Source organism: Enoplosus armatus, chromosome 16 (assembly GCF_043641665.1).
Source record: "Enoplosus armatus isolate fEnoArm2 chromosome 16, fEnoArm2.hap1, whole genome shotgun sequence".
NCBI classification, from domain to species: Eukaryota; Metazoa; Chordata; class Actinopteri; order Centrarchiformes; family Enoplosidae; genus Enoplosus; species Enoplosus armatus.
In genome coordinates, this window is record NC_092195.1 from 7,730,442 (window position 1) to 7,745,197 (window position 14,756).

The 14,756-nt window shown below is 41.5% G+C and overlaps 1 protein-coding gene across 1 annotated transcript; it reads right to left on the reverse strand.

The window, feature by feature from the left end:
• Positions 1-4,130: 4,130 nt before the first annotated feature.
• col8a2 (collagen, type VIII, alpha 2) lies at positions 4,131-10,849 on the reverse strand. The gene is made up of 2 exons (XM_070921878.1): positions 10,687-10,849; positions 4,131-6,034 (listed from the first exon to the last, which is right to left on the reverse strand). Exons 1-2 carry the CDS (start codon positions 10,847-10,849, stop codon positions 4,131-4,133), a joined length of 2,067 nt encoding a protein of 688 aa, XP_070777979.1.
• Positions 10,850-14,756: the final 3,907 nt, after the last annotated feature.

A 14,756-nucleotide genomic window follows, 5' to 3' on the forward strand; every position in this document is an offset into this window, starting at 1 on the left:
TATGTTCAGGTACTCACTTTGGATATACGACTTTACCAGGATCACACGAACGCCACATGGAGGGTCTGGCGTCAGTACGACGTAAGAAGAATCCGGGTGCACGATGACAGCACGCCATGATGACGACAGTTCCAGAAAATAACCGCACAATATTAACCCTACGCTCACGGATGGTTTTGCAACATACATTTTATCTAATGTCTTTGCCCAATCACATTTCATGTAGCTCTAATAGCCAGGGGAGGTATGCATATTATAGGCCATCAGAAAGTCTACATCAGGGCGGGTCTATGGTGCTTGTATTAATCAAACGTGTATTTATTATGAGAGAAAGTTAAATCACTATCTAGTGGAATAAAGTTAGACATCTAAACACAAGGCAATAGTAAGACAAAGATTGATATTGTTTATACACTTTCATTTTCATTTGACTCTTTTTGTTATCTGCAATGAATGGACATTACAAGTGACTGACAAACATTGTTATCTCAGTGATCTGAACTGACAAGCAAACCCCTATCAATGCAGCTTTGAGCTTACTGGCAAATCAGACAAAGATCAAATATAGAGCCCTGACTACTGTTTTTACTGTAACTGCATATCTCCCTCTAGTGTTCATTCCTTTACTTGCAACAGATTTCAACACCAAATGTGCCATGCAGATAATCTTAACCAAGAAAAATGAAAATCACTTACTACTCAGGGACCACTAATACCACTAATACGACTAATGTCCTCATGCAGATACAGCAGACAGAAATGGGAGCCTGACACCAACATACAAGAAAGTTTTTTTATTGATGTGGTATCAATACAATCAAGTACTGTAGATTTTGTATAAGCAGACAAACATTTTCAATCAAAAAGAGTGCATTTTATACCCAAATTCTATTGCATAGAGTGCACGCAATAGCCTTGTATGACAAAAATCCTATAAGTTGATACATTGAACATTACACAAATAGAAAATAAAAGTCCACAAATAATCCTTCACAAACAACGCTAGAATGCTAACTACATGTTGTAAATGCTCTTAACTCATCAATGCTGTTAAATACCATTTATACGTTCTAGGCTTCGGTGGTCGGTTTTGGCATCCCTATTAAATTATCATAAATGTATAAATACATCTTCATTAATTTCATGTGCAAATGGGAATGGCCGTTTGTATTTATTGACACTAAAACAAACAAATATCCCTTAAGAACCGAAGCAAGGCTTTTTAAAAATCTCTTTTTTTTTGTTGGTTTTTTAAAGAAAAACAGAAAACACTTCAAAGCAATTTGTGATTGAGACGGTACACGGATCTTACTGACACTTGTTAAATGATTTGCACACAGGGCAAACTCTGCAAGCAAGTGACATTGTCTATGAAAACATAAGGACAGACAGTTATAGCCACATGTAACTCACATCACCGTTTCATATGTCCAAAAACTGAAGGCGACAAAAAATATAGGCAACATACAGTACATAACGAGCCTCGGACTTGTCTTGTAGACTCACATAACAATAATGATACATAGCAGTTGTAGGTGTGTTTGTGTGATGAGACAGAAAGGGCAAGAGCAAGTGCATTGTTTGCATTACATAGATGTAAAATACTGATTAGGCCTTACCCTAGCACTGCTTCTCCAGAGCAACTTGAAGAGTTTCTGTTTATGTATAGTGAAACAGCACGGTAGATGATTTATAGGAACTATTGTAAATCAGTCAAACAGTATACATTCATTCTGATTGCAAAGCTCAATATTTGGCACAATCCTCCTGCACATTGACATTCCTCCATCAAGGTGTAAGGTAGTCCTAAATTCAGTGTAATGATGGTGTTTGGGCAGCGTGAGTTAGATTGGAATCCTGTCTGAGCTGAGGCATGTAAAGGCACAGAGTCGGTCATATAAGCACCAACTTTTTCTCAATTCTGTAACTGCAACTGTTGATAAAAGATCTTGTATACTTCACCAGTCTTTTTTGTTCATTTTTTGTGACAGCTTTCTCTGTCTCCCATAATCTATTCATTACATTCATCGTTTATCTATTTTATAACTTGTTCCCTTACTTATTTTCTTACAAAAAAAACCCAAACGAGGCCGAAACATTTTGACGTGATTTTTTTTGTGGAACATTGACAGGACCGTAAGCTTTTCCTAAGGTTTTGTAACTTCAGCAAGTTTGTTATTATCTTGACTGAGGTGTTCATGACCTGAATGCCAGGGTGACACTACAACTACACACACACAAACACACACACACACACATATTGACACAGTGACAGACAGAAGGGTACACCTACGAGAACACACACACACACACACACACACACACACACACACACACACACACAGCATGTATCTTTAATGCCTCATCCAACAGAAATAAGTAAATACACAGCTCTCACCTCTGGCCCACCACCTCTCCCAGAAATCTGGCAGGAGTTTGTTAAATGTTACACAACCTGTATTTCACAACCTGTGTGGGCCTCAGTCAGTCCCTTTACTTATTCATGGAGTAAATGCAGATCAATTCTCATTTCCAGCAGTGTACTTTTACATTATTCAGTTCTGAAACATCCTGCCCTTGTAGCCATGGATGTTCCATAAAGCCAAACAATAATTCAGCTATTTTTGACACAATGGTTTTGGAATTAAAAGAAAGTCTTTTCATTCAGAACTACAAATGACTCAGAATTTCTGTCACTTGCCCAGCGACAAGTCACATAGAAGCTGGCATTGAAGGAAGAAGAGGATGTATTTTATTTGTCATCCATTTGCCTCCCTATTTTCTAAACAAGTTTACAGCATCTTCACAGATTTGCAATATGTGGTCAGAACGGGGCTTTCATTAGTATGGTAGTACAGATTGCTCACTTGGAATATTAATGTGATACTGATTTATTAATAGGTACTATACCATTAGAAAGCTGTGATGTCATGGCCAGAGCACATGAAGAGGATGCCTGCGACACAGTGATGGGATTTGCAGTGCAAATGGGAAAAGTCTGATCGATACAAGGAAACGGACCATCGATCCAGCTATAGCTGTGTCCTTACTGTCCATTTTGCAGTTGCTCTCAGTATCTATTCTATGGCATGTAAACATTGACTGTATGCATACATATCGTTCTCAATTAATATTGTCCTGAAAGTTAAAAAAGGCATTGTCCTCGCATGATGGTGTTGATCCTCTTTAGAAGGGTAGTTTAAATTTAATAATTCTAATACTGTGAGGTCATATTTATTCTTGGATTATATTTTGTGGATTGCATATCTGGACATTTCAATAAATTATCAGAAAGACAAAGATCCATCATTCTAAATGGTCGGCTACTAAATTCAAAAAGAAGCAGAGAAATAAGCACCCAATTGATGCCTATGCCAACTAATGTCAGAAGATATATCTCACTCCAAAAACAACAATTTAATCCCATTACTAATTCTAATGTAGCAATTGTTTAGAGTACCAAAAGGGTCAAACAAAGGAAATGCGAAAAGTAATGGTATTACAGCACCAAATGCCTTGTCTTGCTATAGTTATATAGTTTGTCTATATTTTCTATGTTGTATTTATTGTTGCTCTTTATTGCCATTTACGGTTTAAATAAGAATACAAGGGGGACATGACTGCAGCCAGAGGAACCAATCACCCCCCAGGGTCTGGTGATGTCGTCCTTATGATGTCAGAGCATGAGGGCAGGATGTGCAGTCACATGGGGAGGTCTGTTACTAGCACATTACAAAGTAAGGCACTTAATAGTCTGAATCCAATAAACAACAACAACAATGATGACAAGGACAAAATAATAACAATAAAATTATGACAATATAATAATTAAAATAATATAAGCTAAAAAACACCAACATAAAATATAACCCAAAACACACATTTGAAGGACATTGAAACAAAGAACACAGTATGAAATACCTTCCCCTACCTTTTAAAACTTTCCATATTTCATTCACAAAGTTTATTTTTTCTTTTGCTGATGTTGTTGAGGGTGAGACAGATAAAGATGATGGCAATACTACTGAGAATCCTCTGGGTTTTGTGTTTCTATTATGGCTGCAGGTATTTTAGGTTTAGGGCTGCTCCGAGGTGCCAATACAGGAACATGTTTGAATGAAAGGACAGGGTTATGTGGGACAGAGCAGGAATCCTGAGAAGGAGGAATGGATGTACTTGGTAGAATAGAGGCCATTTGCCTGATCCGAGGGCATCTGGACCCATACTTGGTCACCCTCCTTCAGCTCTAGGACAGCACTACCGGATGCCTGGTCCATGTAGCCTGTCTTGTATTCATCATAGGTGTAAATGGCTGGTACATTGTTCTTGTACAGTGCCACCCACAGGCTAGTTCCCTTTACATGCATGTGGTATGCAAAGTAGTAGACACCAGATAAAGGAGCAGTGAACATACCAGTAGCAGAGCTGTAGGCATTTTGCCCGTTGTACAAGGTCCTTTCAAACTTGATTGGCATGGCAGAGGGAGGGAAAGCTGTGGTAAGGATGGCTGTGAAAGCTGGTGCCACAGAGGCAGAGAGTGGAACTTGACTGTATGCAGGCCCCTTCCTGTCCCCTGGTACTTCACCCCCTTCCAACTGGGAATCTGTTGGCCCTGCAACAACTGTTTGGCCATTTCCTGGAGGACCAGGGGGCCCTGGAGGCCCCGGAGGACCGGCATTACCATTAAGGCCAGAAGGGCCTGGTTTTCCTGGAGGACCTTGGGGACCCATAGATCCCTTCTCTCCTAACTTACCCAGTCCTTGAGGCCCTGGAAGCCCGGGTTCACCCTTCGGGCCAGGGACACCCTGTGGCCCCATGGGACCCATGGGCCCCTGAAGACCAGGAATGCCTGACTGGCCCCTGGGGCCTGGAGTTCCCATAAACCCTGCCTCACCTTTTGGCCCTGGAGCACCTGTCAGCCCTGGATTCCCAGGTAGGCCAATATGCCCTGCCTCACCTTTGGGTCCAGGTTTTCCAATTGGACCATTAAGCCCAGGGATGCCTTTTTCTCCATTGATGCCAGGTTTTCCAGAGGGTCCACTGGGGCCTTGGTCACCTCTGAGGCCAGGCAGTCCTGGAGGGCCCTGGGGTCCCAGCTCTCCCTTCTGTCCTGGCATTCCATGTTTTCCTGGGAGTCCCATTGGGCCTTGTAGTCCTGGTGCTCCTGGTAGTCCATCAAGGCCTGGTTCCCCAATCAGGCCCACCATTCCTTGACCTCCTTTGTCCCCTGGGAGACCAGGCAACCCACTATGACCCCTTTCTCCTTTTGGCCCACTTAGACCAGGTTTTCCATAGCCAGGAGTCCCAGGAAATCCAGGAGAACCTCTGAGCCCTGGCTCTCCTTTCGGACCTAGTGGGCCTGGTGCTCCAGGCAGTCCGTCTAGCCCAGGCTTCCCTAATCCAACTGGCCCTGGCAGACCTTGTAGACCTGGAGCCCCAGTCTCTCCTGGTTCTCCTTGATCCCCTGGGAGTCCTTGATCACCTTTAAGACCAGGCAGTCCAGACAAACCTTTTAGTCCTGGTTTGCCTATACCTGGAAGACCAGGTGGTCCTGCACTGCCTTTCAATCCAGGAGGACCCCTTATACCTGAAGGCCCTGGCTTCCCGTTTCCATTCTCGCCCTTAAGCCCACGCTCACCTGGTGGGCCACCAAGACCCTTTATTCCCGGTTCACCCCGAGTCCCAGGGGGGCCTCTGATGCCTGGAAGTCCAGGTTTCCCATTCAGAGACAGGCCAGCTGGGCCAGGGAGGCCAGGCTGCCCTGAAGGACCTCTGGGACCTGGTTCACCACGAGGGCCAATCTCGCCATTCAGCCCTGGCATCCCCTTTGGCCCAATCTTTCCTGGGAGACCTGGAAGTCCAGGCTTACCAATTCCTGGAAAGCCAGAAGGACCCTGAGGGCCTGGCTGGCCATTGAGACCTGGCTTGCCCAGTCCAGGTTTCCCCGGAAGTCCTGCTGGTCCAGGGGGGCCTCTTGGTCCAGGTTTCCCTTGGGGGCCTGGTTCCCCCTTCACTTCCATCATAGGTGGCATGTCTATAAAAAGAGAAGATGATCATGCTGTTAGTATAATAATGTACTTCAAAACAAAAAAGAAGTAGAAAACAGATCAATAAGACTATAACGTGAAAATATAAAAGTGTATGTGTGGTGTGTACTGCATTTTGAGAAAAAAACTGCTGTAGGTCAAAGAGATGCAATGCCTGTATTCACACCATTCGAGGTGAATACAGTAAACCACCTGTTTTCGACTCAGGTGGCAACACTTCTTCATAGTCACATAAGAAATAAAAATGGTTGCAACCCGACTTTACACATTACTGTCACTTAGTGGCAAGGATGTGAGGCTTTTAAAAGCCTTTTAAAACTTTTAAAAGTTAAAAAAAAAAAAAAATTCTTGATTGCAAATATTTTTTAGTTAACCAACCCTATACAACCTATCCTCACCATCATTTTAGCTCCAACTTCCTTGGTAACTGGCTAATAATGACTGACAGTATGGTGTCATGCCTTCAGCCTCAGAGTCTCATAATCAGGTGAATAGGTTTGCACACATTCCACTTTGAAATGAAAACAGCAGATTCTGACATATTTTGCGGCTTCTTTTTGACCAACAAAAGTGGTTCAATATGGAAAATGTCTTGGACAACCAAGTTGATTAAATGACAGACTTGTGTTGTTGCAGAAGAGCATGCACCAATAGACAGATTGACAGATTAAATATAAAAAATAAAAAATTTTATTGTTGATATCAGTAATTTTTGATAAGCCACTGTAGTTTTGAAATTACATTGTCAATGTAGAGATGGTAAATGTAGCTGCTACTAGGCACTAAAGAGAGAAGATAGAGTAGATTTAAAAATACACTTGGGGGTGGAAAGGAAAAACAACAAGGTGGGGCAGAAGGAATGTGAGAAAAAAAAAGACGTGACATCATGAACTAAGTAGATCCATACAAGAAACATCTGACATCACAATATCATTACCTGGGAAATTAAAATTCGAACTTCAATCATGTCAAATTAAAACCTGGAAATTTAAAGACATTTTGAATTTCAAAACATAGTGTCAGAAGGCATCTGGTCTATTGGGAATAGTCCTCTAAATTCACTTTCATATCTTTTTGTGACCTGATGACCTTTTCCATCAAAGGCCTTGGTAATTTTTTGACAATTCAGGTCACTAAAGCCTATATCAGCACACATTGAGCAGCAGGCAGAGTACATTCTGGACAGGTCTCCAATCAATATATAAAACAGTACTGTATATGCTCCTGAGTTCAGCAGTTGTTATATAATAGTGCAATTGGACAGGAGTTAACTTTTCTGTTTCCAGCTGACAGACTTTGGGGTCTTGTTGGGTTTGAGAGTGCCTGTAAAATGTTGATTCTTTGATTGTGTAACAGAGAGAGAACTAGAGTGAAGAAGTATGTCACGTGTCATGAACTGTTTCATTATTCTTTCCTAGCAGAATGAAGCCGAACACAGCCTGGCCACAAAGAGCAGAAAAAGAAGCTTGGTCTGCAGAACAATCATCCGAAGCCTATTTCAGTTGGATTGTTGTTCAACTAGTTCGTCTCAGCAACACCTTGCCTGTACAGCATGTTAAACTTCTTGGTAGGTCAGATGGCCAGAGGGCAGCTCACCTTGTATTATTTATATTATAAAGTATACATGAAAAGTATCCATATTTTAAAATGTATAGTGTCTGTTTGGATCTCTGACGTAAAATTGAAGTAAAATTACAATGTATGAAAGAACCAACAGCTGCGTTAGCCAGCCTACCCTACAGAAAGCTAAGATTAAGTTGTGAATAACAATCCAAGCCAGTTTATTTCCTTAGTAGTGTGAATCTTTTCTCCTAATTATTTAACCATATCCAAAGAAAGCATAATGTGATGCATAGTCTCCCAAACTTGGGATACAATACACCTGCAGTACTGTATTATCTGTGCTCAGTGAAATGCCTCAGGTGTCTTATTCAAGGGCAGCTCAAAAGCAATAAATAAGGTAGGGGAAAACGTACTCTTTCTTGAAACAAGCAGGCAAAGAAATTCAAATAGGATTCCCTATTACCACCCATGTAACCATAGGCCACTACTTCCCCCTACTGGCAGTTCATGAGAATGCTGAAATGAAAGATCAATGTTTGAAATCAATGTTTGATGAGAAAAGCTTAATAATGCAAAACAGCATATGAGTTATATTATTGTATAATTCACTTATGTATGTTGTAATGGTCATGCATGTGGGCTGCATTTTGAAAATATAGTGGTATGATGAGCTGATGGTGGATGCTCCTACGTTCTGCATACATGCGATAGGCCTGCATGATGTAGTTTGAACCCTAAAATATCATGGAAAGTTGAAGAAGACATGTATAAACATACTTAAATGAAGTGATCATATGTCCCTAAAATCATTTTAACACCTGCAGTGGTTAAAATATACACACTGAGGACCACTGACAAAATGCCAATTTTAACAATGAGGGTTTTATTTTTGAGGTTGTTGCCATTATTCCTATCATGTATGCTAACATTTAACCTACCAACTTTATTGCTAAAACCTGTGGATGCAGCAACACTAGAAAAGTCCAACGGAGTGAGGAACACAAGTGGTCAAACGATGAGATAGGTTGTTCTACCATGCCCTTAAGGATATATTAAAATTAATACCCAATCTGTGCATTGTAAATGTCCATGACTTTGCTTACTGGCTGACTTTCACGTTTTACTTTGACCTATTAACCATACTGTACACGTTTTGTACCACTAGTGGATCTAAGAATAGCAAGGTTTTTTATTCATTTTTCATACATCCACCAAAAACACATTGTTGAGGCGTGTAATGAGCATTATAGCCTCAGTTTTGTTTGTTTAGGTGTTACAGCTCCACTCCAAACCACCTTAATATATCACCCAGAGAGACGAAATAAGGTGCTTCACACTTGAGAGGATAATGGCTTCTTCATTACTTGCTATGATGCGCTCCAGGATTCAAAGACTTAAGTTGTGCTTTGAAATGCATTTGAACAGGACAATGTCAAGAAATGTATTGAAATCTGCTCTTGTAAGAGCAAACCTACAGGAGTACCCAAGCAAGCTGGGGGGCGGCCACGATGTCAAAGTACTGACTCCTGTCCAGCTAAGATTGATATATAGACTACAGCTCATGGCTGCTTGTGTGAAGGAAAACATGCAATGTTTGCAGCAAATGTGTACATGTGAAAGCTAGCAAAGCTTGAAGTAGTGACTTAAGTAAAATAAGTAAAGTAAGAGAAAACACCAGCAAACCTATATACATGACTGGTAGCCTTTTTGTACATTAAACATCTTGCATTTAAGCATTGACAAGTTTGTTCATAATATAGTGTTTAATATCTATTATTCATCACATGACCACATTGTCCTCACTGATTTAGACAGAAAAGATTCCTCAAGCTATTACACTCAATAGTCTAATTATGTAATAAGTTGTGAGATTTTATATCAATTGATCATTTACATCTGATACAGTAGATGTCATTATTATTATATACATGTATATGGTTAATTAATAATAGATAGATTTCCAATGGTGATGCAATGTGGACATATGACCACTAAGTGGCAGCAGAGGCAATAGTTCCAATCCTCCAAACCTAAATCTTGATTCTGCCACACTTTGAAATCCCATTTATAGAAAGCATAATTCAGAAAGCAACTCTTCGATGTTTCCATGAGAGATTTAAATGCAAATTTTCCACACTAAATTTGCTCTGAATCCAACTTCTGTAGCCTTTCTTTGCTGAACACTATATTGTGGTAGTGAAAATGTGTCCCTCATTTGCTTTGAAATTTGCTTTGAAGAGGGGGCCTCTGACAACACAAGGCACATCCCATATGATCCAGAACTTGTATTGGTCGTTGGAGTCAAATTTGATAATGATGACAGCATGCACATTTTTTCAGGATGATTATCACCCCCCTCCCTTTCCCAGTTCCCTTGCCTGAGCCTTTTATTTAATCTGTTTTTATTACCTTCACACTCTCCTTCATCCCACAGCTGAAGAATATGTGATAAACACTGGGGTAACAGCATCCAGATGGCAGGAGGAACAACTGGCCCAGTGAACCTCAGCAAACAGTGGGTAATCACGCCTCCATTAGACCCCAACTGAGGACCTGCCAAATGCTGCTGGAGCCACAGGGCAATGAGACACACACTTCAGTGAGCCCCTTAACTGCCTGAGGAGAACCAGTGGCTTTAGCGCACAAGTCTGTCCTGCTTCCTGCAATGTCGGAGACTTCTTTTGTTCATAGTTTTTATGTGTAGTTTTGGACTTGTGTATGTGATCCACATCATGCTCTATTTAGTTAATTCTCAGGTTACTTTACAGGTTACTGTAAAGGACGTACACTGTCTGCAGAAAATATCTGTGAGTCACAAACCACTTAATTTGAAGCTACGGACACAAACATCAAGTAGTCTTTTCTGTTGCTAATTTGCAGTTTCTCATATCATCTCATTAATATAGGGTTGAATCATATTGAATCAGTTCAAACTGACTGTTATCAGAGTGTCCATTGACCCAGTGGACTGTTGCTGAAGAGTGAGTGGACCTACAGGCCTTATGCAGGGCAGAATGAGACATAAAAGTAAAAGAGACTCACATATACATATACTACAACCAGAGGGATTACTCACCAACATAATGTCCCTTGCCCTCTCTGAATGGGGGTCCAATAGGCCCTTTCATCATGGGCTGCATGTACTTCATGTGGGGTATGGGGGGGTATCCTCCAGCAAGAGCACGAGCCCCCAGCATCAGTAGCACACAGACAGGAGCCAACAGCATGGTCACCAGCATCCCAGGATTCAGACGTCACACACAAAGAACTATAGACATAAACAGAAGAGGACAGGATATTTGTTAATATGCTCAAAATGACTGGACTTTATTGTTTTTTTGTTTTGGATTGGAGTTCACGACAAGTAAAGGAGAAGTAGCAGTGGAATATTCTTTTTAGCTTTCTGAAATCAATGACCAGCACCAGCACAAGAGTATGATGGGATAAAGCGGAGGTGGTGGTTACACCCAGAGTGATGATGAGTTATGGAACCATACCGGTGTAAGTTTGAAATCTTGCCGCTATGCTTTAGTGCATCTCAGCCTGTTATACTAAACTCCACACAATAGTGTAACATTTGAAGTAATGCAAAGATATTAAATCTCATTGGCTGTGAAGGAGATTAGCTCCAGATTTTACATCTACAAATATATCCGTATGTCCTATCCAAGCCAGACACAGGTCAAGAAACCAAGGAAACCAATGAAACATGGTCCTTACTTAGAGCAGCCAGTAAAGCATCCATTACATTACGTGCAGCTATGTACAGATTTATTAAAGGCCGACATTACCTCCTACCTAAAGGATCAGTTACACTAAAATGGTCCCATCAGTTTTATATGTCCAAACATGAGGTGCAAACACGTACAAATGTGACCTGTAAGCATATTGCTTATGTACAGTATGCCCCCGCTCTCAGCTGCCGCACCGGTGCTGTATGTGGTAAGTATTTGGCTGGGTTAATGTTTGGCCCTTAGAAACTGTGACAGGCAGATCTGTTGACTTTAATTTACTTCAGGAAGAAATGACCACATCACCCTCTGCCAAATATTTTCACAACCGTGGTCAGGTGCGAACAGGAAACCACCAGAGGATAGTTCGTGTGTTTGTGTATCATGAATGAGCGGCCGTAGGTGTCCAGGACTGGCTTTAAAAGGTGAAATGATGTGTGAAAATGGTGTGAATTTCCATTCCAACTCTCTCCTGAGCTGTTTACGTCAGCTCTCTTTGGGCTGATGACTGTTTTGTGATAATGTGGGATGCAAACTGTATTCTCAGGTTCAGTCTGCTGCTGCTTAAATGCCAATAATGTCATGCTTATGTTAGGCATGGAAATTGTGTAAGGACAAGAGGGAATGGTGCATGGCTGTGAAAAACTGTTGACTACAAGTTTCTCTCAGGAATTTACTGATTTAACTGACATATATTCAAAGTCACACCGATAATCGTGCATCTCCCTTGTGTCACTTATCAGGGATAAGTGACACAAGGGAGATGCACTTCATCACTGTTGCTGATCATCAGCTCTTACTTATTTTGTGTCAATATAAAGCAGTATTAAGCACCACTCTCCAGCCATAAAAAGGGGACTTGGACTAATTATACAGTCTTTAAACATGCTACAGTAGGTCTCTAGCTCCTCATACTGCATGTCATCAAGCCATATCAAGACCTCAATCTGTATATCTTTGCAAACATAAATGACATAAACTAATATTTTGCATCCCTCTCCTCTCTTGCTTCATATAATACCTGCTTTGTCATTGTGTGTGTATGCGAGAGGCTTGCTAGTCTCTGCTGATATGGACTCAGTTTGGCTTGCGACAGTGAGAGGAGAGTTCACTCTGAAAGTTTACAATGAGGCACAGCATTTACACAAACATGAGTTAGCGTTTTCTAATTTGAAAATGAGCCGACGTTTTTCAATTTGAAAAGTACATCCAATGATACCCTGCAGTTCATTTGGAGCAGGGCATTGGGAGAAATCTGGGAGTTCACAGCAGACTCACAAGTAGTAAAAGGTGTGTTCATTGCCACCATGTGTGCAGAGATCAGGACTGTTTTACAGCTTTGCTCTTGCCGTCGTCTGTGATTGTTTAGCAACCACATAGCTAGGCAGTCAAATTCTTGTTTTACAGCCATTTACCAAAGTGTTTCTCTTGGTTTCTGGGCTATTGTGATTAGTCATAAGTGTGTGTGTGTCTGCAGTGTCTGTTTATGGTTGTTTATGGTGCTGTTGGAGATTTTGCCTGTAAGAATCAAAGGTCACCTCTCAAATTTTCACACCGTAGCTTAGTCCATGAAAAATGAAGCAAGCGAAGACAAAGATGTTAAAAGAAACAAACAGGAGAAAGAGAGAGCAATATTGGTAGGGCAGTGTTTGGTCGTTGGCCGACTTGCTGGCTGGCTGGAAGGGAAGCTCGTCTGGTATGGAGGTCTGTGGTTTTGGTGCAGATGTAATTTAACAGGCGGCTCTGGATGCCCACCATTCAGCAGGCGTCAAACTCTCTGCAGAACCAGAGCGACACGCACTCAAACCCAGAGGCTGCGCATGCACGGGGATCAGACACAGGCGGGTGGTTTACAGACCTCCACAATCTGTTTATCAAATGTTTTTGTTGAAAAGCTCTGCAGACGTTGTTAAAAAGTCTCACGCAATCCTCTCTGGCTGGCCATCATGAGCCACTGCTGGACCGAGACCCGTACATGCTCTCGAAACACAAGAACACCCACATAACAAAAAACACTCAGCACACATGAGAACACAATACACCATTAAGTAGTTGCGCGGGGTGTCTTGAAAATACTCTAACTTTCCCCCATTTTTCACATAAAATTGCTCCATTCAAAACAAACCATAACAAACCCCGGGTTTGAGAGGAGAGAGGAGCTAATGGTGAATCAAAGCCTCCCTCAGTCATTAAACATGAGCAGCATCCAAAGTTACAGCGAGAGAGCCTTGTCTGGCAGGCCGAGCGACACTTTATATAAAACAGATTGAACTGAAAGCAGAAATCACTGCACACATTACAGTAACAGATCCAAAAATACACAAAGAGGGAAACAGCAGAAGAGAAAGGTAGCATTAAGGAGGAAATAAGGGAGAGTCTGACCCTCGGTGCAAGAGGCCACCGCCAACTCTACCTTGACATTCTTATAGTCGTCACTGTGCTGTTCCCACTTCCAGACAGCTGTCAAATAACAGAGTGCTATGTCTGATGACCACATCCATGGACAGATTATGAGAAAATGGACCCCGGGGCACAGGCATGTAAAAGGCCTGCACTCATTCTACATAGGAGCAAGACTTCCAGACTGAAAGAAATCTCTCCCAAGTCATTTTGTGTGTCTTTTTGCTCGTTTTGTGTCTCTTTATAGTTGTTTTGTGTTCACTTCTGGTCATTTTGTGCCTCTTTGTTGTTGTTTTGCATCGTTTTGTGGTGTTGTGCATCTCCTTGTAGTCTTTTTGTGTCTTCGCAGTTGTTTTGCATCTCTGTCAGTGACATTTTGCAGGTGAACCAGAACTCTCAGGTGCTGCTGTTGATTGAAAAACAGCACCTGAACTTTAGTATTTTGTTCACACTAGAGATGAAGAGAGGCTGTGTGACTCCTGTCCAAAGTTTCCTGCCACAGCAAATCCACAATGACACAACAACATATTACACAACATACTAAAGCACACTATACAAAATATTACAGGAAGCCAACAAATTCAGCTTCAGAGATGAAGGTTCTATTTTATCAAACTGGAGCTGCTCTTATGTCAAACTGATTTAAATTGGTTTATCAATGTCTCTGTATTTTAATGAAATGCCACAGAATGCTGTATAGCTGTAATACGAAAAAGATCCAAAAACAAATACTGGGTTGTATTTGGTTTGCAGATACTACAACTCTATGACTCTCCAACAAGAAATGCCAACAGTCACTTCAAACAGAGGCTCTGGACCCTGGGCCTGTGAACAGTACGCCTGGTTGGCCCGTTTAGAAATCAATCTATGCCCACGTGAAACACAAAGACACGTGTTGGCAAGTGCACATAATGAACATAGACAGACACCCCACTTTCCCACATACAGTACACCTCACAGATCTGTCTCCAAACCACCTGGTAATCTGAGTCACGGACACAAACCAAACCCGAAG